This window comes from Falco punctatus (genome assembly GCF_963210335.1).
Source record: "Falco punctatus genome assembly, chromosome: 3".
NCBI lineage: Eukaryota > Metazoa > Chordata > Aves > Falconiformes > Falconidae > Falco > Falco punctatus.
In genome coordinates this window covers 51,422,028-51,447,651 of record NC_137582.1, presented here as the reverse complement: position 1 = coordinate 51,447,651, position 25,624 = coordinate 51,422,028, and the positions used below count along the sequence as shown (strand labels likewise).

General features: G+C 44.6%; 1 protein-coding gene and 1 long non-coding RNA gene across 3 annotated transcripts in view; one reads left to right on the top strand and one right to left on the bottom strand.

Annotated features, from left to right (window-relative positions):
• Window positions 1-1,198: 1,198 nt before the first annotated feature.
• Window positions 1,199-16,653, bottom strand: LOC308061487. Its single transcript, XR_013927249.1, has 3 exons — window positions 10,260-16,653; window positions 7,166-9,336; window positions 1,199-7,135 (listed from the first exon to the last, which is right to left on the bottom strand). It is a non-coding gene; the product is annotated as an uncharacterized lncRNA (long non-coding RNA).
• MAPRE2 (microtubule associated protein RP/EB family member 2) overlaps window positions 10,083-25,624 on the top strand; it is a 99,937-nt gene continuing 84,395 nt past the window's right edge. The window contains exon 1 of one of the 2 annotated variants that reach the window (XM_080381510.1): window positions 10,083-10,136. Coding sequence is in view for 1 of the 2 variants with exons in the window: in XM_080381507.1 (XP_080237633.1) it covers window positions 20,596-20,667 (72 nt within the window). In the remaining variant the exon portion in view is untranslated. Of the gene's footprint in view, window positions 10,137-20,504; window positions 20,668-25,624 lie in introns of those variants that run through there. The other variant, XM_080381507.1, reaches the window with a different exon arrangement.

Here is a 25,624-nt window from a genome sequence, read left to right as displayed (position 1 = left end):
TTTAATAACTTTTCAACATATCTGTACAGCTGAAGTTCTTCCATGCCAAAAGCTGAAATTTATCATGGAATAGCTCCAGTTACTGAAAAGGGCTTTGAGTGTTTTGGTAGAACTGTTTGGGTGACTGATTTAAATCAACCTAGAGACCTATCCCTGCACAGGAGTGTTCATTCTGTACAGGCGGTGGCAAAGTCAGGGGTAATTTAGCACCACAGGGAGTGTGTTGAAGCTACACAGAAGAGAGCCTCTTTGATTGAGTGTTCACAGGTCAAATGCATACAGGTGTTATCCAGAGCTGCTACCTGCTTTGTAACTCATGGCTTGTGTGGGGCACATGCTCCATGAGTTACGTTTCACGTATCCAAGAGCAGCGATCAGTCCTCAGGTCACTATGCCAGAGGTACTCTCCATGGAAAACAAGCCACTAACCCCTGAAATTCTTCCCTGAATATCTTGTGTCAGCATAGGTACCAGCTTCCCTCCAGCTGGTTTCCAGGTCTCCTGGTTGGTTGTGCAATGGACAGACAATGGTATCACATGCACCAAGAGAAAGACCCAGAGCTCGGTGCTGCAGTGATGTGCTGCAAGCTCACATTGCTCCCGTATGTCCCTGTGGGACCACGGAAGCAGCAAGCTCAGGCACTGGCAGGGTTGGGCAAGTCACTGTCCTTGGGACATGGGGCCATCTTTGCTGCAGAGGGGAGGACCCCAGCCTCGCAATGAAATACCAGCCACTTTTGCCTTCGGGGACTTGCTGTCTTGCAACACCTTCTAATCATGAGGTACATGGAGCAGCTCAAAGATGACAGATACATACGTGACCTATACTTCTCTCTTGGGTTGTTTATTTGAGACACAGAGAGAGCTGGAGGGCAAAGGGAGCATGATTGTGTGTGTGCAAAGGACAGATAGCCTGCTCCAGCCCAAATGCAGGGACTTATCTTCCTTACAATACTTACTCTGCAACTCATGAAGCTGAAAGAAGCTTTCTTTTGTAGACAGCTAGTTTTTAAAACATAATTGTGTTGGATGGGGAGGAGTATTTGAGAGGGTTTTATTTTGGGTTTGTTTGGGTTTTTTTTATATTTACTTCCCCCAGAGCACATGGAGCAGTAAAAAGCAATAGCTACCATTATTGTGTGTCTTTCCATGGAGTCTCATTACTATCAGGTCATCTGCAGTGCAGAGAATTGTGAGTACTATTTGTTTAACCAAGCCATTACAAACAGCCACTTTCTGGACAATTTGTAACAAAAATATCTGTGTAGTTCTCCCCTTTCTTCCTCCTACCACTGCTACTCCTGGCTTTCCTCCCAGACAACTCTCCTCTTCAATGCAGAAAATGTCCTTTATAACAAGTCAAAAGCAACACGTCCCAATAATTAAAAAATGTTTGTATGGTAATTTTTTTTTTCTTGCCTAGTTTGAGCCTATGATGTATATTCTGTGTCTGCTACAGCAATGCTCCCTTTCAAACTTCCAGCCCAACAAGAAATACCATGAAAGAGTTATATTTCTTTGCAGGCAAATAAGTAATTAAAACCAGAATGATGGGTTCTAAGAGACAAGACTAATCTGACTTTCCTTATTATCATCATCAGAAATTGGACGCTGTTTGAGAATACAGGCCAATATATTTATGTGTGCCAAATACTAACAAAATTCTGGAGTTATTTAGATGTCTCTGTTGATTTCAGGATGTTAGACAACTAATTATTTTTGAAGTATGCTTAAGCTAGACTTTAAGAATTAAGTTCTTATTTCTGGCAACTTGGTTCTTGTTGAAACTCTGCAGGTGTCAAAACTCTGCAGGGGTATGGTGATTCTCCCCAGCTCATTTGAAATGCTCTGCTCATTTTTTGCTGTCTATAGAAGCTGGGAACTCCAGCCCCAGTCAGTAAAAGACGTGTTGACATGAGGGTTTTAGTTCACATCAAGAGTGTGTTCCCACAGGGACTCACCTGGCTGTCCCCACTGGGCTTTGTTTCACACTCTGCAGCAGGTGCAGAAGCCACAAAATGGATTCATTTTGGAAGAAACCAATCCAGATGATGCAATGCATTTACAAATACAAATGCACATCAGGTGCTAAAGCCCTTCAGTCAACAGGACCAGCCCCGAGCTCGTTCAGCGTAACCCTTCCCTAGCACACGCGTAACGTGGCCCTCAGGTTCACCAGCCCTTCCCTCTGCAAAGCCACTGCCTGCTCCTGTCAGCAGAGCCAAACCCATGCCAAGGATAATGCCCTTTGCTAAACTGCTGCCAAAACATTCAGATCATTGCAAAATACAGACCATGACAATTTAAGTCTGTTGTTGCCAGAGTTACTGAAGTGCTGTGCTACCCACAGCGCTTACTCATAGTGAAGTGCATATGGTGTGCAGAAGAGAAAGGAGGCAATGGGGCAGGGCAAGGACACAGGATGTATTTTCTTACCACAACTGATAGGGGAAGCTGCTCTTATAGCATCAGTGGGGCACTGCAAAGCCAAAACTTCTGGAATCTGCCCTTTGTAACTCTCCAGACTTGTGTTTTTCTGCATGTATGACAGCATTTCAAAAGAACTCCTTGACATCCCATACAAACGGAACTGCACTTACCATACCATACTAATCCATCTTTCTTCAGAGATCTTTACTACCTCTTTGAATATGATCACTTCCTCACTGACATCACTTTAACTGCACTGGTATGTGTGTTGTCAGTACTTCTATGCAAGTTTCTACCCTACACAAACATTATGTCGGGTTTTCAATCAAACTGAAGCCACAACTCAGCTCAGCAGTCATGATACAGACCTCAATTTCACTTCTTTCTTGTGCTATTAGGATGGTATGAATATTTATATTTTTATGCAAATGACAATCAGGGAGTTTTTTAAGTTCAAGAACAACTGTATTTGCTTAAGAGTCTGGTATTCCTTCCGTATTTTCTTTTATGAGTGTTCCTCACATGTGACATTTAACTTAAAAATTACTGTCTTTGTGGGAGAGAAAGTAGCTTGTGGAGGTAGGCATTGCTTATGCAAATTGTTCAGTCCTCTGGGAAAAGGTTTAGTCACTTGTCATTAGTTCCCTTATTACCCACTTAATGGATGAACAGTTACTGGTGTGAATACACATTTTAAAAAGTAATATTTAATAAAACCTCACCTTTTATACAGCAAAATAATTTGTGACCCACTCATTGAAAATCTACAGCCTGACAGGAAAAATGTATCAATTTTTTTTCCTCTTACTGTTAATCACTACTATAAGACAAAGCCAAATGGGCATACACCAATAGTGCGCACAATTAATTTCATCGAGAACAAAGAAACACGTGGTGGCAGGATGAACAATGTTAGGGGTTTTCAACGCTCTGCTGACTGGAATATTCAGTCCCCTGGACTCTTGCACCATTGTTAGCTTTATTCCTGCAGATTCAGTAAGACCTGATCCAGCGCTGTATACACAGTTCATTTACTTCTCACATGGCTTGTTTCTATGGTAATACAAAAACAGGAGATTTCTGATTACTCATGCTTCCTTATTTAGAAAAAAACAATGTCAGATGCCATAAACTGAATCTTTTTAACCCATGATACCAGGAAAGTGCATTACTTTGCATCTACGTATGGCAGTGCATCTTGCTGCTATGATAACCCGAAATGACCTTGGCTTTACAGGAAGAAAAAAAACTGGGGTATTTTTCAGATGAGCTGGCTTCTCACTTTGTCCTTCATTTCATTGCTTCCGTTCATGACAGTCACGGGAAGAATGGCATAGCTCTCTCCAGCATCTGTTATAGTTAGATGTGCACAATGTTTTCAAAGAAGAATTACCCTCCAAGTTGCAAAGGAAAACCACTGTAAAGGGAAAGTGTGTTCAACACGAGTTTCAGCTCAGCTTTCTAATTATTCCCTCAGGGAGCAGAATTTCTTCCAGTTGTAATCAGGATAAGCCTGGCCCTTCAAAGCAAAAGATTTCCTGAATTTTACACGGTTTGGGGGCCACCTATAGAGGGTAAGGAGGCCTTGTATAATGGCACATTGCCATTAGCAACTCTTTTGTCAGACCTTCGCTTTCCCTGAGGTTATTCAGGAACAGCACTTCCCATGGTGCTGTGCCATGGGGTACAGGGACAAGCCTCACACTTAGGTAGGTACTATCTGTCTCCACTGCTAGGTGCCACAGACGGTATCTGCTCAGCCATCTGCTTCTGTTCCACAGACATCACTAAGATCCCACCTCCGGGTAGGTGAAGTTTCCAAGGAACGGAGATCTTCAGCCTCACTGCTCCTCTCTTTTTCAGTCTATTTATTTCCCCTGATTATCATCAGGCAGGTCCCAGCAGCTGGGGACTGTCCCCATCCACAGTGGGGCTGTAGTCTCACCAAAACAAGGAGACTTACCTCCTTTTTACAGTATAAACACCTTCCAAACAACAGTCTGTTGCCAGCCCATTTGGACTGCTGGCTAATACTTCTCTGCTGTTGATGACAAAGATTAAATTTAATCTTGAGGTGCCTACTTCTTTCCCGTTTTGTGTAATGACAGTACAATCCAGAAGTCCCCCTGGCATCAGGAAAGCAGCCATCGGCCTCACAAAGAGCTTTCATACTTCACAGACTCTGAAAGATTCAACAACACAATTTTAGCAGAAAACCAACTTAATTAGCCAGGTTCTCACTGATGAAGACTTCTTCCATCTAATGAAAGGGAAGACTCCCAAGTCCTGAAATATTAAGGTCAAAGGTGACTGAGAAGAGACTGCCCAAGATGGACCTGGGCATCCCTGTGGAAATTAGGGATATGGCATACATTCAAGAAAGCATCCTCATCAGAAAAGCATTTAGATGTGGGCCTGATACAGGGTGCGTACTTACGAATTTTCTTTTAAAGGACTTTGGTTAACAGTACCATTGCATAGCCTCTGGTAAAAACCTTGAGTGTGGCATCTGGGTTGGTTTTTTTTCCCAAACATTGCTGGTTCCCTTTGAATGAATACATTTCTCACCACTATCTGACTGTTTCAGAGCTTGAAAAATTCACCCCCAGGAGAACCATTTTGAAAGGCCATACTTGGATCTAACCTCCTGATAGTACCCCTTAAATTAAATGCGTTCTTAAAACTCATTCATTCATTCCAGTGATTGGGCATATCAAGGCCACAGTGGGGTTAGAGAAGAGGGATTGCTCTCCAGGGATGCTGATAGAGTGGGAAAATATGTAGATACAGCTAAGAACCTAATTTTTAATGCTGCAACTGGGCTGAGGCAATTACCACATAACACTGTCCTTCCCTGAGGCAAACAAGTTAGGTAAATGAGCAAGGGGAGGACTGTGCCAAAAAGTCTTGCCTGGGCCCTACTAGAAATAATGGATTAGGACAGCAATACCAGCAAATCAACATACCCTGTACGAGGCAGGAATTGCTCTTTTCAAGCCTGCCTTTGAGCAACACAACACAGAAGGTGATGCCCTTGAGTAAGACTTTTCAGATTTACCCCCCTGATGATTTATATACTTCACTATAAAATATGAAGAATGATAGATGACATATTATATCGCTTCTGTCCCACACACCCCATGTAAAATAGGCTGCATATATCCAACTAAACAATTTAATAGCCCACTAAAGTATTTGAGGGTTGTTTTCTCAAGGCTTCAGTAGGGAAAACACCTTTTGTAAAAATACTGTACAACGTATCTGTCGGATTAATGTGTCAACACAACATGAAGTACAGCTTTCTCAGCCTCCTTCCCCCCCGCCCCGCACTCTGCTCCGCTCGCCACGGCAGCTGTAAGGAGAGGTAGCAGATGCACTGTGTATGAACGAGGGTGGCGTGTAAGGCTGCACACTCGTAGGGTGATGGTGGATTGTGTGTTAAAATGGAGTTGGTCATTTGCCTTCTTACTGGGTTTCAGAATAGTTTTTGTGGGTGCCGGGCACAGTCACCTCCTGTTGACTGCATAGTGCCTGCTGGGTGGGAAGTGGTCTGAGACCAGAGCTCCAGGCACACGGGGGGCACTTGGTTTAAAAGGTAAAAAATAACCAAACATACAAACAAAGCAAGTAGAGAAATCAGTATTAGTAAGAGATGATGGTTTTCTGAGGATTTCCTCAGATGTTTCTGGATATCAGATTGTAAGGTTTGACCAAATACAATATTTTGTGGGAAACTTGTGGTTTGGGAGGACAGCTGGTCAGGGAAGAAAAAAAGAAAAAAAGAAAGACTGGAAAGCTTTATTTCAGCAAACATGGAAATTTTGCACAAGGAAAAAACCAATGCTTTCTTCCAACAGGTTCTGCAAAACAACAATTTAACCTGTCTGATTGTGACATTTAGGAAGTGCTATTATTTATCCTGAGACAAATTTGATTTTTATATGTTCTGTGAACAAAGGCTGCTGCTATATATTGTAATAAGGCCTGCTAATTTGAATTCTTTCCATTTGTTTCAAGGGGAAATAGATCACACATTTTTGCCTACTGTAAAAAAACAAGTGACTATTGAGGAATCCCATCCTGTAGATAATGAAGTAGTAAATGAAGAATCAGAGAAGCATTTGCAAGCAGGAGTGCTAAGTTTTATATTCAGATAGATGTATTTACATGGATGCTTTAGCACATGTCTTTGCTAGAAGACTCAGCTACACACTTTGCTTTTGCCATGGGTTTGTGTAACGGGTAAGATCCTAATGCTGACAGAAGATCATCTAAATCAGTTCTGCATTAGAGAGATTGATGTCCCTTTTGTTCCTCCTTTAGCTGCACTCACTGATGAAGATGATGCAGGTAATTAATTACAGCTATGAAGAATGAAAGTGAAAGTGCCATATTCCCTCTTCAGCCATGACCCTGCACTGGGTCAGCATTAAGGAGGTTGCGGGGTCAGAGGAGTTCAGGAAAAAGCCTTGGGTAATAAATTATACTGGGATTATGTCCTGTAACCTAACTGCAACTCTTCCATCAGTGATTAAAGATCAAGTGCGAAGAGCCCTTAAAAAACTGAAAGCTGTCCTTTCTCCCTGCAAGTGAAGTGTGGCTGAAGGTGGATGCGCTCCCCTAAGGCTCTGCAGGGCAGATTATTTGGCAGCCTTTTCTGTGCCAGGGCAGCCCTGACCGAGTCACAGCTTATCTGCAGGTGCTTCTCTTACTGTGCTTGAAGGAAAGCTAGGACCTCTTACTGTGTTTGAAGGAAAGTGTGTTGCTTTGCCCTTTCCTTTGTCAACTTGGAGTCATTGTCTGGTTTTTCACTTGCTAAACAGGAATTCATATGTGAGCTGCAGAGCAAGTTTTGTTGAGAAATAACTACCAAGCATCCAGTTTTAGAGGTGGGACAAATGTTCATCTGTAAAACAGTTTTGGTAGGTAAAGCCAGTTTGCCAGCCCACCCCACTGCCAGCTGCTACCACTAGCACCATTGGTGGAAAATGACAAATGGCCACAAACATATCGTTAGCACGATCCAGGCACCCCGTGATGCTAGGGAACGTGTGACCCCAACTCCTCTCTGCTGGGGGAAACAAAATCCACTGCAGAGGGACTACAGCAAGAAGTGGCTGTTTCTGTAGCAATGATCCTTATGCTGGTGCTGGCATTGGTGTAAAACAGAAATACAGGAAGCATCTGAGGGAAGGAAACACGTGTGAGGATGTCTGCAGAGAGAACAGCCTCCATGCTACTATAGATGATCAATAGATCCCCAGCCCAGCCCTTCCATGGAACTCATCATGAGTCTCTCTAGTCTTAAAAGTCCTTGTTTCTGAGCACTCAGTACCTGAAGGCTCTGGGAGATGATTTCCATGAGACTGGGATGTTTTGGCTTAGGAAATCACAGGTGTGCAGGACACAGGGTGAGCCACACTGCCCACTGTGACTGGAGGTGACAGATATGGAAGGCCCTGGCCATAGCTGAGACCGAATGCACTTCTCACCTATGATGCTGGGAACCTCAAGCAGGAGAGAGGGACCAGCCAGCAGGGACCTGCAGCTCAATCTCCAGACCACAGGTCTCCTGAGTCAGCAGGTCGCCTTGTGGGCGTTTAGACTGGATGTGCTGGAAGACGAGAGGAAGTTTTTCAGCTTGACTTCGCCTCTCTGCTCTGCAGTCTCCCTTCTGCACAGTGAAGATAACAATTCCAGCACTGCTCAGGTGCACACTGATGATAAAATCATCCACCAGGACCTCAAACACTGCTGTGCAGAGTTCCAGAGAAGACCATACAAAAATAGCATATCTTTTGATCTTCAGACTCGGGTAAATGCAGCCTGCAGATGCAGTAAAATCCTCGAATTGTTCTGTGGGCGCAAAAATAGGTTTCTTATCACTATGACATGAAATGACAGGATTAGGACAGAATTCAGGAGTTTTCAGACGCTATCAAAAGAGACATAAATTTCCTTTGGCTTCGAGTGGCAGGTTTTTGAGGTCTTGGCCACCTTGTATTGCCTGAGAATGCTTGTATTTGGGACTTTTCCCCCCTCAGAAGGTGTCTGTGACCTGCAGAAAGCTCCTGACCATTCTTGACCTCCAGGCCCAGGTTCATGGTTTCCCAGTTTTAGCCCCATCTCATCGGCAGTGCAGGACGGTGCCAGCAGCACGGCACTGCCATTGCTCTTCTACCATGAAACATCCAGTGGCCATGAGCCCCACTCTGCGCCCTGCAAAGTGGGCAGGTGGCCTCAACCCACTCAGTGGTGGTGAACCCCTCAGCTTCAGCCCTAACATGGTCCCAAGGCAGGGGTTGTCTCTCTTCCTAGCAATGGGAAGGGATGGAGGCCCCATGGGTATCCCCCATTGTCATTTCCAGGCTGCCCTTTCTGTCAGTTTATTGGCACAGCAAAGCAGCTGTACCAGGTCTGTATGGGGTCTGTGCATCCCTAGGGACATGGCATCCCATAATCCCGGCAGGAAAGGTCCCATAAACATTGGAGAAGAAGCTGGGTCTTGGCCCTGCTCCTTCACACAGCTGCTCAGAGGAATGGCACTATTTCCTGCAGATTGCATAACGCTGTCCCTTCTCTAAAATAATGGGGTTACAGGAAATTCAAATTAGTTACTTCACAGCTTTGAGGCTTCCCCCCACTCTATTTTTAATTCTGTCTTCATTTAAATATGCCCTGCCATAACACCCAGGGGGAAATACCAGATTGTATTAAAAGAGAGGGAAGGCTCTGCACTGTTTTTCTTTTTCTCTAAGCCCCAGTTGATACTTACCATCGCAAAAATAGGAAAAAAAGCATCCTACACAGCAATCACCTCCCCCGGGCATTTATGGCTACATGACACAGAGCTTAAAAACGTAAAACACTGGACTCCACGTGGGCAGGACTTGACTAACAGTCCATCTGCGTGGCAAAGAACTAAAGATAGAGCCCTGACAGTTCCCTGGGCTAGCTCAGTTTTGGGGAGCAGGTGGGATGGTTTGATGCGGGGGCTGATCTCTGACAGCCTGTGTGAACCGGCGTCTCCTCTGCAGAGCGGGCTCCTGCGCTGCGCCCCTCAGGCGGGTCCCGCCGGGCTGCGGAGCCGAGCCGCGGGGACTCGGGGGAAAGCCGGGGGGCGGCCGGCCAGCAGCGGCGGTGCCGGGGCTGGCCGTCCGACAGCCCGGGGGCGGCCGGGGAGCGGCGGCTCGGCGGGGGCTGCGGGGGCTGCTCGCCCGCCGGGGCAGCGCCGCGCCCGGGGCCTCTGCGCTCCGCTCCCTCGGGAGCCGCCGGGGGGAGGTGGGCGCGGAGCTTAACTGTGCGTCGAAGGCGAAGGGAGAGGGAGAGGGAGAGGGAGAGGGAGAGGGAGAGGGAGAGGGAGAGGGGAAAAAATAAAAAGGAAAATATGGAAATACAACTTAAATAAAAATAACATAATCACAGCACCACCTAATAGTAATAATGCAGCCAGGCGTGGGCTGGTGCCCTGGCTGCCCCGTGCGTGGAAACGTGCCGCCGGGCAGGATGCTCTGACCGGAGCAGAGAGGCACACTTGCCTCGGGGCGCCGTGCCGTGCCGTGCCGTGCCGTGCCGTGCCGTGCCCGGAGAGGTTCACGTGGCGCCTCCCGCGCGGGGCGGAGCGGAGCGGGGCGGGCGGACAAAGCCGGGCTGTCAGCGGGGCGGGCGGGAGAAAGGAAAAGCGGCGGCAGCGGGGAGCGGAGCAGGTGAGGCGAGCAGCGGGACTTGTGCCCCGCTGGCACCGGGAGCGGCCGGGTGGCTCCGGTGCCCGGCGGGCGGCACGCCGGGGGGGGCCGTGCCGTGCCGTGCCGTGCCGTGCCATACCATACCATACTACGCGTGGGCGGCCTGGCGGGGCGAGGGCGGCTTTGTCCCCCGCGGGGCGACCCCGTCCACCCGTGGGCAGCCCGGGGAGTCGCACCCAGCGCGGTCTGCGGCCATTGCTCCTGCCGGTGGGTGCGAAAGCACTTCGGTGAGGGAGCGGAGCGGTTACCACTCACTCTTCGTAAAAAAGGGAAGTGAATCGTAGGGCTGTGACGGCGCTAAAACAACCCCCGACTCGAACCGAGTCCGCTATCCCGTGGCGGTTCAGCCAGGAAAATCTCAGGAGTGTTACAGTGAGTAGCGTCACTAGGGAGCAATTAGTATTTAGACGGCTCAGGGACTGTGAAGCGTTTGTTTTGTCAATGCGCACAGTTGAGAAACAGAAGAGTTGTCGGCTGGCTCTGCAGTGCCTTGTGTCAGAAGCAGGAAGGCGCTTACTGCCGCATGTATTTGAAATCCTTCGGTCTATAACCAGTTTGCACGTCGCCGCTGAGTTCTGAGTGTCCGAAACAGCTTCTGCTAACAGAGGCTGGAAAGGAGGCTTCCTTTGGCTCGCTGCAGGGTAGGGAAGCTCCGGGATGAATAAATCCCATTCCAGAGAATGCACCTAAAAGCCTGATGATTCAGCTTGCTGCATTCACTGACCCACTGTGGCAGCTCCTGCGAGGAAGGATGCAGCGCTGTGGGCAGATACTAACCCTACCTGAAGCTGCAAGCTTCCTAGGCAGTAGTGGCACATGTGAGGTAGTGGGAGAAAAAAAAATTACCGGCAATTTTTCATTTTAGACAGCTTCTTCTGATAATTCAAACAACCAACCCTCTGGTGCTTTCTACTGTGACTTGTAGTCTTTTTTGTGCTTTACTTGCTTCCCAAAGGGATATTTGCTTTTTACCTGTGGCCCCAGACTATGTAGCGAATTAATTGAGGCTAATAATACAAGCTCATAACTTCACATCGTGAGAAATCTAAAGCAGTAAAGGTGAAAACTTTTTGCAGGAAATATTGTAGCAATTTTGCTGGTTTAAGAGAGTATAAACACTGAGGCAGAGATATAAATGAGGCATTTTAGAAGTGGAACAGCACAACAGTATTTCAAACAGAACATTGTACAGCTTAAAGGTTGTTTTGTAAAAAGCGCTTGCTCTTTTAAAAGATACTGTCTTTTGAAATCAAATGAACTGTGTAAAAACTTCTACAGGAACACTATCACAGGGTAAATCTTTTAGTCAGGATTCTGATTGCTTCAATGAAAAGCTACATATTTAGGAGTACCAATTCAAGGGCATGTTGAGATATTTATTATTTAACAGCTGTATGAGCAACTATACACACTGTTGTGTCAGGATGCCCAGTTCACGGGCCAAATGCTCTCCAAATCCTTGGTGTTTACACGCTCGCTCGCTCCATCTCTTTTTCCCTGAGATACAGGGACTCCTGTTCTAATCCTTGTTTATGTCTTTGCTCACTCAACTGGATGTGTGGGGCAGGTCTTCACCCAACAACTGAGAAGATACAAAGAGCACAAAACGCCTTTGTCTCAACGCAGGGGTTGTCTGCAACCACTGCTGAGATTCAATGGCTGCTTGTTAGTAAACGCCTTGCAGTGAAAATCAGCCCCAAAGTGGAGGACAGGAGGGTTATGACCCCTTAACTCACCTACTGCCGTATCCTGTGAATGCAGTGTTTGATTTACAGGAAGCTCTCCATCTTTCTAAAATACTCAAGATTTATGGTACCGCTGCTGCAGTGGTGTGGTTTCATACTGTCCCTAGCAGAGAAAGCTGACTGAGATGCTATATAATCTATTTAAATACAACCAAGGGCTTCAGAAATGACTAGCAGTTGATAAATCCGACTTTTCCCTGAGGGCAAGTATGATTTCCTTCGGTCTGCCTCAAATTCAGCCTGCAGAATCCATGAGCTACTTCAGCTTCATAAGGAGAAAAGAATCAGCTTAGTAAGAGAGGAATCAGGGACAGCAGCATACAGGGCAGTTAATGTCATGTGAGCTTGGTGTCTATGAAATACCTATGCCTTTTGGAGATGTTTCAGAGACAGGCAGATAGGGGTATTTTTCTATGACCTGGCCTGGCAGGGTGTGCCATGGTGGGTTGATATAACTTGGCCAATTGCTCTGTCAGACTGTATCAGAGTGCCTGGTACTGAATACGGTTTGGTCATTTGGGGTGTCTTCTGCTTATCTAAAACTTTTGGCAACTGGCCACTTACCAGGTACCTGTTCCTCAAGGTTAAGTCTGTAGCGTTCCTCTTCCTCTGAGAAGCAAGAGGGACTTTCGTGCCATCATCACTTTTGCTACTTGGGCAGGAGAAGCTTCCTGTCCACAAGGGCAGTGGGGACAGCTTACTCAGGAGTCTAAAGTGTGTTGGAAATAACCTAGGCACTGATGATGCTGACTGGGCTGGAACAGTTATTTGAGCCCTATGATTTTTTTTGGAATGGCCTGATTTAGTTTTAGTCTGATATTCTAAAAGTAAGGCCCTTCTTGGACAAAAAAACTCAAATCAGGTTTCTTTCAACGCTTACAAGTCCAAGTATTCTCAGCTATGTTTCATTGTGTCTTCCGGCTAACTGGCATTTTACTGTGTTATTTTTGAGCATTTCTCAAAATGCCTGTGAAATATTTGGAGGAGTTAAAATCAAATGACACCCCTTCCACCGACCTCCCCACACACACTCCCAAACGCATCATCGCAAGAATTCATCCTCAGTTAATCTTTGGGAAAAAAAAAATTGAGGGCCTTCAAAATTACTGAAACTTTTGCTAAATTGTGTAATTCAAATTTACCTTAAAATATCTTTTATCCTGGCCCTTCTTCTCTTAAGCATTGCCACACTGAAACCTTAATACAGTCAAGTTTTTTTAAAATAGCTGAATTCCAGAAGAGGGAGAAACATTAGACTAACACAATGCAATGAGGTGAGTGGAATGCATTTTTCCCTCAGGCACCTCTGGAGAGTGACACTATATCATGTTAAAAACTGTAAGCTGCTGTCTCAGACAGAGCTGGGCTGGGCCGGCGTTGGCGTGAGACGCGGGAGGGAGAGCTGCAGCTGGTTCAGAAGCCCCGGTGGGGAGCATGTCAATAGCGTTGCTCTGAGTCACTGAGGGCCCAAAGACCAACCATTCCATGATGGCGCACGTGTTGCTGTTGGGTGAGGTTTAAACAAGATCTTGAGCCTTTCAGCACCTTCCTATATATTTATTATTTATTTATTTATACGCATGTATACGTATGTGTACACATATGTAAAAGTCGGTGTTTTGGCTTAGTCCTTTGAGGGTAGTTGCAACTGCCAAGGTGAGAACCTTGCAGCTTCAGTGGGGGTTGATTTCTCACTGATGAAAAGGTAGGGGGTCTGGGGAAATTCATGTGCAGCTTCTACATCCTTTTTGTCCTGGGGTGGCTGCAGATCCTCCCTGCTGACAGCCTCTACAATGCCCATCTCTAGGAGCAGTGAACTTGAAGATCAAACTCCGACAGAGCAATGGGTGCTCTAAGGGCAGCAAGAGAAACTGGGGGGTTTAGTCTGTCCTCAGGGAAGGTGGGTGGGGAAAGAGCTTCAAACAAGGTGGTTTTTTCAAGAGGTTTGAAAAGACACTTGATGGACTGTAAGGAGGAAGCAGTGACTCATCTTCGGTGTTTGGGAAAGTCAGGTGAGGAAGAAGGGGACTGGCAGCAGGGCTCAAGAGAGGGGAGGGGAAAATGCAAAACCTGAACTGCAGGGAAAGGATCCCGAAAACAAGAAGGTTCTAGGAAAGCTGTCAGGGCAAGCATGTACCATATAGTTATCCAACTGGATCTCAGAAGAGTTTCACGTTGCATTTGTCCCTGGTGAGCCGGCGCACAGCCCCAGCGCACAGGCACAGGTCGGGCAGGGTTAAGGTGCAGGCCTGTTCTGGGAGCGCTGCCCAGTGTCAGCAGCCAGCAGCAGGCCTGCCCTGTGCTATTTTTATTATGGCCGTGTCCAAAAAGCATTTTAAAAAGGGTGAAGGAAAGCAACCCTGCTTTCTGTCTAACAGAGTCCCTATAGCAAGGGCAGGGCATCAGGAGGGGCAAGTATGCTCAAATCTGATCAGTGACGGCTGCCCTAAAGAGGGGACAGTTCTTCACAATAAAGTTGCCTAATGGTAGTGAAGTGGTGGTAGAGAAAACAAAACCGTGACAAAGTTTGTGAGGAGAGCCTTGATGATCCCTGTTGAACACCTCCTCAGCCCGAGAAACTCCTGCATCTTGTGCTGAGGAGTTTTGCATTCATCCAGCTTCATTCCACAGAATCTTGAAAGACCCCAGATTTCAAATTTGTTTAGGAATTGTTCTAATGCTTTATGGGAGCCTAATCTTTAACCTGGTCTCTTCTGAGAATGGCTCAGCATGTTACTTTTCTACCTGCTAGGAGGAAGCCAGCAGTATTTCCTCAGCAAGGCAATTTCAGATATTGAATACAACATTTACTCAACTTTACTCCTTTTTTCCTTACGGGATAAATTTAGTAGGGTCCTAACACTGGATAATTACCATACACATAAATGACAAGCTTTCAGGTTGATCTAATTACCGATGCCAAACCACACAAAGGTAACAATTGCCAGATAATAGAAATCCTGCATAGATTTGACAGGCGAGAAGGGAAGAAGGATGTAACATGCAGGTCTATCAGCTATAAGCTTTAGACACCCAAGTTGCTTTAATCTAGTAAATCTTGATAGAATTGTTAAAGTCAGCAGAGAAAGATCTGTCACTCGTTCACCACGTGGTTTGGTTGTGCAACATCCAATGTGAAATGGCCAAATACCTTCTCAGGCTACTCCTTCCAGAGGAATTTTATTAAAATAGGCTTTGATCTAACAACCATTTTATGTCTCAATTAATACTGGGTTGAATATAAAGAAGTAACAATCCCTTCAGACAGTTTGAATCACACTGCAAACAAAGCATGTCAAGTTTTATCAAAGGAAAACAATATGTTTTGTTTGACTTTACAATATTCAGACTAAGTAGAAACACTGTGAGTAAACTCAGTTCTTGAAGCTTCATCACAGTATGGCACTTGAAGCTAACCTTGGATCTCATGACTCATCTCTGCTGGGAATGCGGCATCCCTTGATGAGCTTGTGATTCTAAATCCAAGAATATTTGCAAGCCAAAGGTGAAGAGACCCAGAGTAAGAGGCAAAACTGAAGCAATAGATGAATACCTCACTTGATTTCCATCAGTGTCTTGAGTTCTTCATGTTTGATATTAGTTCAGAAGGTGTTGTCTTGCAGGAATACATGCAAATATTGTTCGGCAATGTTTAGGTCTTGTGGATTTAATGGCCCAATAAATGCATTTCCAAACACCTGCAAGTATTGTCTGCTTTGCTTTGTGAAATTGGAAATGGCTCATTGGCAGATGGCATGAGCACTTCGTTAGTATTAATGGACCTATACACACAAAAGGAGAACTTGTGACTTCTGTTTGTAAATAAGCTAATCACAGGGGCTGCAGAGAACCCCTGTCTTCTCAGGATTACTGCTTAAACGTCAACTCTGAGACCGCTGCAACAGAGCAACCACTTGCCTTGGCATTTGGTGGTCCATACAGCATTGTGTTCTCTGGGGCTTCCCTGAAGTGGTTAGTGGCCGGGGTAGGACATCTCACTCATGCAGCTCTGTTCCTCTTTGATAGGCTAGTCTGCAAGCCTGCTGTAAAACTAAATATTTTTGTTATTACAGAACAATTGGATATTTAAAACCCCTGACATAAACAAAGTGTGCAACGTATACAGACTAAGTCTTAAAGCGGTTCATAATTTTTTTTCTGTTAATTTTTACATATTTTTCTTGCAGCTCAAGTTCTCAGCTACTATTGATTGCAGTAACTCAGTTCTGTTCTACTTCTTTCAACACCATTAACCCTTTAATTACCTCATTAGCTTTGGTGTCAGTCATAATAATGAGACTATTTACAAAAAAAAGTAGGAAATTTAGGGACATGAGACATTGGCAATTGGTTGTGAACATCTTTATGCCTCATTAGCAAGCCCCAATAAATTTGCTAGGAGTATACATTTCTGTAGGGGAAACGAGATTGCAAGATGCAGCTGAAAACAATCTGGGGAATGTCGGAGAACAACTGCAGTCGCTGAAGTTTGAACAGCAGCTCTAGGTTGGCTGTCTCTTGGAAGACTTTTGAAATGCAGATTAAATAATTCCAGATGATGACAAAAAAATTCTGTTAAGAAAACAAGTTTGAGGTTTCAGCCACCTCAGGGCTGTCGGTTTCCTCTCCAGTTGGTTTCCAGTGCCTGGAAAAAAACCTGTTCTCTTGCCCAATCATTACTGCTGCTTTTGCTGCTCCTCTGCTGTCCCCCGCTTTACTTTCTCTCATGAGATTTTTTCTGTCTCTTTCCCTTCGCTGCATCCTGACTCCGCCACAAAACAGGCATCAACTCGATGATGTTTACCATTCTCCAGGAGGTTACTGTTCCCTCTTTATATACACCAGCGGGAATTTGGACCAACTAGTTCCAACCCTCCAGCATCGGTGGAGGGGAAGCCGTCCCTGGGTGGGCTCGAACCACCAACCTTTCGGTTAACAGCCGAACGCGCTGACCGATTGCGCCACAGAGACTCCCCGTTAGAGCCGGTCTGTACCTTGCGGACCGGGTTCCGTGATGCTCTAACACTGACTACTGAAACTTCCCTGTTCACCCGGTAGGGTCCTGGTTGCTGTTGGACGATTAACTCTTGGTTTCCAGACTGCTCGTGGGCTCAGTAGGAAAGCCAAGACAGCAGGAGAAGGGGTACAGCAGAGATGCCCCGGTTAGCCTTATCCCAGCCAAGCAGCAGAGCCAGAAGATGCTGTGCTTACCAGGAGGAGTGAGAAGCAGTCTCTGCTTTTAGGGGTTGAACACGCTGCTTTATCAAACCAACAGCTTTTGATCCAGGCAGCTGTGAAGAAAGAGGGGACTGTGGAACAAAATGGGACTAAGGTTTTCTTCTGAACCTGAAGTGTCAGTGGACAGATTAATTCTGTACTGTAAACACTGATGCCTTGCCAAGTATGAGCAGATTTTGAGGACCCCTTGCAACCGCCCTTGCTCAGGAAAGCAAACGTGTTTTTGAGGCTTGCCTTTGTGCAGTAGCTGCTGACAAAAGCAAGATGACATCAACAGAGATGGGTATAAGTGAAGCGCCTCCTCAGTAAGGACTAACATACTAGCCCCTTGCTTGCAGCTGTGTACTCACCTCTTCTGGTTTTGACTGCTAAAATATGTTCTGATAAACTAAGCTTTACCAGTTTCCTCTGCTTATAATGGCAAAAAGTGTGATTGCTCTTACAGCTGCATAATGCTGTGTTTGTCATTAGGACAATGATAAAGTAGTTCTGGCAGGCAGCACAGGTGTGCCCTCATGTTGTAAGAGGGCTGGTGTTATTCAGAAAACAAGACTTTCTTTTTTTTTTTCATGTGTGGGGTTTATTAGGAGGGAATCCCAGGTAGGGTATTTTCTCTCTTGATTTTATTTGCTAGCTGCTACAGATGAGACCATACTCAGTTTTACCATTTCCTGTTTTGTATTGGGTTATAGTTACTACCAGCTAAAAACAACAGATCTTTTAAAAGTTAACGCATAATTTCTGGTATCTTCTCAGTCCTGTATTTCTAAACAGAGCATGGTTTCAAACCCCAGCCTAGGAAGGGAACCACTGCATCAGTACAGTAAGGACAAGACTCTAGGACTCATATCCTGGTTTCTAGTCTTGCCTCCTTTCACCCACACCTGTGGATTCCCCCAATGTGCCTAGGGAACATCAATTCAAAAGAAATGAGAGCCCAACCAAGGATGTCAGAGCTGACCTGTTGTGTCAGTTGTCACTGAAGCAGATAGAGAGGAAGCCTGCCCACAGTGCACACCTCTGCTAGGAGACCTCATGGTGGTAGGAAAGAAAATTAGCTTGTCTTTTTTTCTCCCAGCTCTGCATTTAAATAGAACTGCTTTCATTACTCCTGCATGCTATGTTTGATTTGTGAACTTGCCAAGATGTTATCTTTTTCCCAGAATTATTGGACTTTCTTTAAAGGGTGAAATGGTTTTATTGCCCTTGGAGAATGCTGCAGAATTTTTGCATTCATGTACGGTAGAGCATGAAATTACAGACTTTCAGCCACAGAAAAGGACATGGATAACTGTCCTTTAAATGTGGATTTTAAAGTGAAAGATGCTTTATCTTGCCTGCAGAGATACACAATGAAAAGTGAATGCTTTAGTTTACTGAGCAAAAGTTGTTGATGCAATGAAGGAGAAGAGAAGGCAGTATTAGGCTTATTTTATAGTAGAAGTTCCACACAGCATTTTCAGACAGAAATGGCCTGGTACTGTGCAAAGGGATGAACATTCTTATTGTAATACATTTTAAAGGTAAGATTTGGCCCAAATCACTAATTGTCAAGAAAATACCTCAAGTCTCCATATCAAGATGGAACAATCACTTCAGCTTAAATACAGGAAATGTTGGGCATAACAGCCATTACTTGCAGAGATCTTGTTAACAAGAACATAATTTCCTAATCACTCCCTTGAAAGCAAACCCAGATGATAGAAGCATAGTTGAGCTCCGGCCAAACACCTCAAGAACTCTGATTTCACACCCAAGCTCCTGCAGTAGTGCCAGGATAACCTCAACTATTCAGTGAAAAAAAAACACCTTAAGCACTATGCTTATAGTTCTTTATACTTGTATTCTTAAATACAATAAGTATCAGTTGCAATAGTGCTAAAACTTGAGTAAAAACCAAGAGTACAGACATCTAGATGTGTTTGTACTACACACCAAGTTAATATAACAATTAAAATATCAAAGGATGTGGGGGTGCTGGTTGATGGCCAGCTGAACACGAGCCAGCAGTGTGCCCAGGGGGCCGAGAAGGCCAACAGCATCCTGGCTTGTGTCAGAACCAGTGTGGCCAGCAGGACCGGGGCAGTGACCGTCCCCCTGCACTGGGCACTGGTGAGGCCGCACCTCGAACACTGTGTTCAGGTTTGGGCCCCTCACTGCGAGGGGGACACTGAGGGGCTGGAGCGTGTCCAGGGAAGGGCAGCGGGGCTGGGGAAGGGGCTGGAGCACAAGGCTTATGAGGAGCAGCTGAGGGAACTGGGGCTGTTTAGCCTGGAGAGGAGGAGGCTGAGGGAGACCTCGTTGCTCTCTGCAGCTCCCTCACAGGAGGTTGTAGCCGCGTGGGGGTCGGTCTCTTCTCCCAGATAACAAGTGACAGGACAAGAGGAAACGGCCTAAAGTTATGCCAGGGGAGGTTTGGATTGGATGTTAGGAAAAATGTCTTTGCTGAAAGGGTGGTCAGGCATTGGAACAAGCTGCCCTGTGAAGTCACCATCCTTGGAGGTGTTTAAAAAGTGCATAGATGCAGTGCTTAGCGACATGGTTTAGTGATGGTCTTAGCAGTGTTAGGTTAATGGTTGGACTTGATGATTTCAAAGGTCTTTTCAACCTAAATGATTCCATGGTTCTATATAACTCTGAAGGCAATTATGCCTTAGTGGCAACGTCCTAGTCTATCTTCCCATCCTCTCGAATTAGGCCTCAAGAAAAAAGAAAGTTGACTTTTTCTATTTTTTTTTAAGATGTAGAGCAGTTAGAGAACAAAAGAATGGATTTTAGTTTTATTGATGGTGGTCCCTCTACAGTGAGGGCAAGTGTATGATTTAACAAGGCATACAAACGGCTTTGATCTTGCATCATCTTCATTATGTAAGTGATGAAAACAGGAGCCTTCACTGGTGGCAGAGGCTCATCAAGAGGTGATGCAAGTGGCAACTGCTGCAAGGCTATAGATGTGTTGGCTTTCAATATAGTGCATCTCATACAAATAAACACTCAAAGCTGTTAAGCCTCCTTCAGGTTGTTACAGTATTGCTTTTAACAAGCAACCAACCAAGCAGGAGCACCCACTAAATATTTGTGGATCATGTTGCAGGAGCTGTAAATATTAGAAGCAACTTTAATTTTTTTAATCTACATTTTTCCCATTAGCTTGTGAAACTATCAACTAGTTATCTACTTTTTTTTTCACACAGAGCACATGACAAGTTGACAAAATAATTATCTTGCTCCAAAGAAGTTTTTCATTGGCTCTCTGGGCTTCTAAATGGGATGAAGGGTGGAGCAAGTCATTTAGCCACACCCATGTGAGGTTTATAAAAGGCGGTTTTCTAGGGGAAGCTCTTTTCTACTGGTCTATGACAACTGTCAGTTTTATTTAACAGGGTTTTATCTTAAAAAAAAAAAAAACCAACAAGGTAAACAAAAAACAACCTATTATGTCAAGGCCTCACAAAGGTTCCCATAGTGGGGAAGCGCTTCTACAAGAACCTTTGAAACAGCAAGGTAAGGTAAGTCATGGAATCTGCTTCACCGTTTTAGTTCACCTTCTCACATAATATTTCTGTGGCAAAGAGCTGAGTGTTACTGTAATTTCAAAGGTCTGTATTATCTCTGCTGTTTATAATTGGAGTTATGTTCTCTATTGTTTTGTATTGCTGTAGCACGCACTCAAATGGAGTAAAAACAACCTTATAAAAACATCCCCAAACTTATTAGAGTTTGGAGAGGTTGCTATTTGTCATAGGGTGGTCAGGCTTTCAAGACTGATGACTTTGAGGGCTAATTTGCACCACCTCTCTACACCACTAAGGTTAATGTGGCTGTTGCAATTGTGCCGCTGTTTGTAAGTCACAGCAATATTAATTTCTCAAGCATACAAATAAAAGATATGCTATGCTTTATTGCACAATTGCTGTGACTTAATCATGACTTTTTGATACACCCAGGAATCCTGCCGTGATTTTTGGTTCGTACTGTATCATAGTTTCCTTATGTGTATGTGCATGTGATTGCTTGTAAGTTATTAAGCTCAGCATAGGTCTCGTGAGTTACTGTGGGTGTCCCTCAACAGGATTAGGTGCTATGAAAGTTTGTTTGCTCTTCAGCACAGGTGTTTGTGTTGGTACGATAATTCTGTAGACAGGTCTGTATCAGTTTGCAAGGTGACTGGGTGAAATTTTTCATAATCATCAAGTAAAATGCATTGTATCAGAAGTGATCACAACAACGTAGGTGTGTAGCATGGATGTGTCAAGAATGCTGGTCAGCATAAAAAAATACCTATCTCATTAGGCTGCTTATGTAGCTCTGGGCTTATTGCTGGTGTGATGGTAAAGCAGGATTGTAAGGAATTGGAGAGAGGGGCATGAAAGTATCTTCAAAATACTTTTTGGGACCTCCTTTCAGGCCTTTGGGAAAGGGGAAGATAGTCTGGTATCCTTCAGAAACTGAATAAGCAACTAGAGACAAGTGTCTTAAAAGTTAACCTTTTCCTCCAATTATTTTATCTGTACAAAACTAGATCAGAGAAGAGTAATAAGCTTTCTCTTGTGAGCCTTTGGTTTAGAAGGAGTAGAAGTCAATGATATTCTTGTTTTTCATTGTGCCCAAAACATGAGAAGTGTTTGAGGGTCACTAGTCTACTGGTTGTTCTCCATGTACTATACAATTATAAATACCACGTGCTACAAAAATAACCAAAGGAATGGCTTCCACAAAACTGGTGGTGTTGATGGGTTCTCTTTTTCAAGCTGTAAGCAAAACTGTGAAATAATGTAGCCAGCAAAAAGCTGACTGATGGCCTCTTGGGCAAAATGGTATGACATAAGTTGGAGAGGATGTCAGAGCATTTTGACTTTGTGTGATTAGTGGACACGAGAAAATAAACACATCTTGCATTTGAATAGACACGTTTTCCACCTTGATAATGCTGTGGTTTTTCTGTGGAGCTTTTGCTGTCAGTATTAAACTTGTAGAATGCTTCACTTCAGCAGTGTAGCTATTTCTGCTTTTTACCATGTGTTTTTACTGATATGTAACAAATTGTGGCTGTGCTGGATTGTGGTGAGAGGAGCCTTGTTTGACAGCATAGTCATCTCCTGCAAGGGAGTCCCCTTGTTTTATCCATTGACATTCTTCCGGGAGGCAGACATGCTGCAGTTAAATTGTTCGTAGGTATTTTTAAAAGTGCCTGATGTAGACAAAACTGTTAAAATATTTGCTGTTAATGTTTTGTTGTGTCAGTACAGTAAATGGGAGAGATGAAAGAAGAGGGGAAAAAAAAACATTAATAGTAGCAGAGAATGGTAGATGTCTCTGCTCCTAGACACTTTTGGGTAGGTTTTCTGAATCAATGAGGCAGTTTGAGCTTTTTCAAGTGGGTAATGTAGAGTGAGCTACTTTTTAACACTGCTGCATAGCTTAACGTGTTTGTAAAGTTGGTCACTTCTCTAAGCAGGGATTAAAGTGTCTTCTGTCATTCTGGGACTTGAAAAGCAATATGTATGGAATAAAACACTTATCCAGTGTAATTCTGACACTAACCTGCTATTCAGTGCTAACGAGTCAAGGGACACCAACTGTCCTATGACTGATTACTTACTATATTTCATAAGTCTAGATAAATCTTCAAAAGGCTAATTATGAGTAGCCAAACTACAAGCCTGAGAGTGCCATCTTCCTCTCCTGATTTGATTTTTTGGAGCTATGTATGTACTAAATGCAGAAAGTCCTCAAAGATGACTTCTTGGTGGCAAGCTGAGTAATTGAGAGACAGATGGCTAACAGCAATCTCTTAGTAACCGATTCCTTGAGGTGGTGTATGAAGACTGACGCTGACAGCTGGATTGCTCTGACAGGGTGTTCTGTTAGTCCCTTCACATTTCAATATTTTTGCTATCAGAAGATTCAAGCACAAAACTTCAGTGTATTTGGGTGGATGCTAAAATTAAGTCTTGCTCTGGATTCTCCCACCTGAATCCATGCATGGTAACATGAGCGTGTTCAGAGCTGAGCTGGGGGAGGGGTGTGGGGTGGCTTGCAGGTTCAGCAGGGGTGGGTGCAGGGGTGATTGCTGAGAAGGGGCTGGTGTGGGTGGCCTGAGAGGGTCCAAGGGGAAGAAGTGGGTTTCCAGGAGGATGGGGAAGGCAGAGTAGAAGGAGAGAGAGGCCCTATCACAAGGGCAGCTTCTGAGTCTCATCCCAGCCACTAAACCTTGCTGGCCCTGCATCTTCGGTATCTCTGCTTGTTTCCCATCATCTCTTCCACTACCACCAAGAAAAGTGAGCTTTCTGACTCCTGGATGAAGACAGAAATGCATTTTTCTCTATATTCCTGGGTCAGCCAAAGTCAGTTTTATCTGTATTACTGAGAAGACCCAAGCTGACCCTACTTAGCTGGGTGCCTTACTGCTTTATGAATCAGCACACCGCTGTGGATTTTCCTGTTCAGCTATCATTTATTTAGATTGTGGAATCCTGAAATCAGAAGGGTTTTACAGATCCTAAAATTACTGCATTTTCTTTAATGTGACTGGATTTCCTTAAGGAATATTTTTTTCTTAATGCAGTGCTGTCAGAGGAAAGAGTCAGCTGGCTTTTGTTGCCCTGTTTTAGTTCAAGTCCAACCAAGTTGCTAAGTTTAAACAATAAGGCTTGTAGGTTTGAGTTTTTCCAGTGTTTGTCCACCTGGCAATCATGCATGTGGGCAATAATTTCCATTGCAAGGAAGAAGCCTGAAGTTCAGCTCCTTTGTGCAAACTGGAAGGAGAATCGCAAAGGATGTGGTACACAATGAAAACTCCTTAGATAACTGAGATATAAAAAACAAACTGAGAAATAGAACTACCAGTCAGATGTCATTTGGCCTGAGACAATGTTTTTTGAGGTCTGTTTATAAGTTGCTTGAAGGCCACATCAGGTAAAGGATGTGATTAGCATCCTGCCTATGGCTTCAGGATGATGTGTTGTCTCTGCTGCAGCAATAATCCCTCACTGGGATGCAGGGACTACAGGCAACATGTGATCATGTTAGAAAACCAGAGAGAGAAATCTTATGAAGGGCTTTTCAAATGACAGGGAACTTATTATGTAGCTGTGGAACAGACTAACAAGAAACATTTGTCTGACCGATGGCAGTGATATCTCGTCTTCCTTTGGAAGGAACACATAGCTGCTGGTACAGTTCTGGCCATTAAAACAATGTGGCACAGAAGACTTGATGTGGCTTTGTTACAGCATTCACTGTGCACTAGTGCAAGAAACTCGAAACACTGCCTTCCACTCATAGACCATGAAGATCTTAACCCAGGTCTTATTGAATTCATTGATACACAATAAGACATAAATAAAATGTGTACATTATGCAGTGGCCTAAATGCATTCATTTAAATCCACTAACATTGGTGGTACAGAGTTTAAGGCCTCTGACCTATTTCCTGCATGTGTCCTGCCATGCAGTACGGTGTTTATGTATGGTTTGGGGATTTTTTTTTTTTCTTGATGACTTGTTTACATTTGATAATGCACTTCCAAAACTCGAAATTGCAGGGAAAGGTTTGCTCGGGGCAACATCTGAGGTGAAAATGAATGGTATCTCTGCCTTTCTCATAGCCCTAAGTGTACAGGTTGGTCCTGGAAGGTGCTGGCAAGCCTGCTCGGAAGTATTCAATGGGAGCTGGGCATCAGCCTTTGTGCGTGCAGAGTGCTGCAGCAGCACCTGGACCTGGCATGAGCCTTATAGGGGAAGCACCCATTCTTTTCTATTATATGTGCATGAGGGCTGTTAGAGGCTTCCAGCCCACAAAGCTGATTCCACTAGAACCAAAAAAAATACATGTTAGAAGAAAAAGCACTTACCAACAGGAGAGAAATCTGGTGGGTGAGATTAAAGCTCTTTAATAATACATGCCTTCTATGCCCAAGGTATCCTGTGCAGTACGGTCCTGCCCTCCTCTCTTTCCTAGTTCTCTAATTTTTTGGCTTCTGAAGTTGGAGAAATTCTGCGTTCTCCCCAGGAGAGTTTATTTTTACATCTTGCTGGGCTTGCCTCTTGGTTTGAGTCCCTGGCATGAGCCCAATACTTTGCTCAGGCATCTCCTGTTGTCCACTTATGCATCATGTTGACTTTGGAGAGGTTTTGCTCTCAGCTCTCCCCATGATGTGCACCTAGAGCTATGCTCCACAGCAGTCAAATCGCTCTGTGTGAGTATAAACACAAAAACTCTGTGAGCTGGGTTCTCTTGCCATGCTACTGGGTGCATTTCCATTGGTATCAAGCAGAGACAGGCCTAGCTTCTCTGGGATGTGGACTGCCAAAACTTGTGATTTTATTCCAAATTAAGAAGTTGACTGTAAAAGAAGCAGCAACTTGAGTTCATGAAATGTAGTTCTTGCTGTCAGAAGACTGTTACACTGTCTTGCACATCCTGTTTTCCTGCATGGAATAGCAGGAGAAAGAGCACAGCAC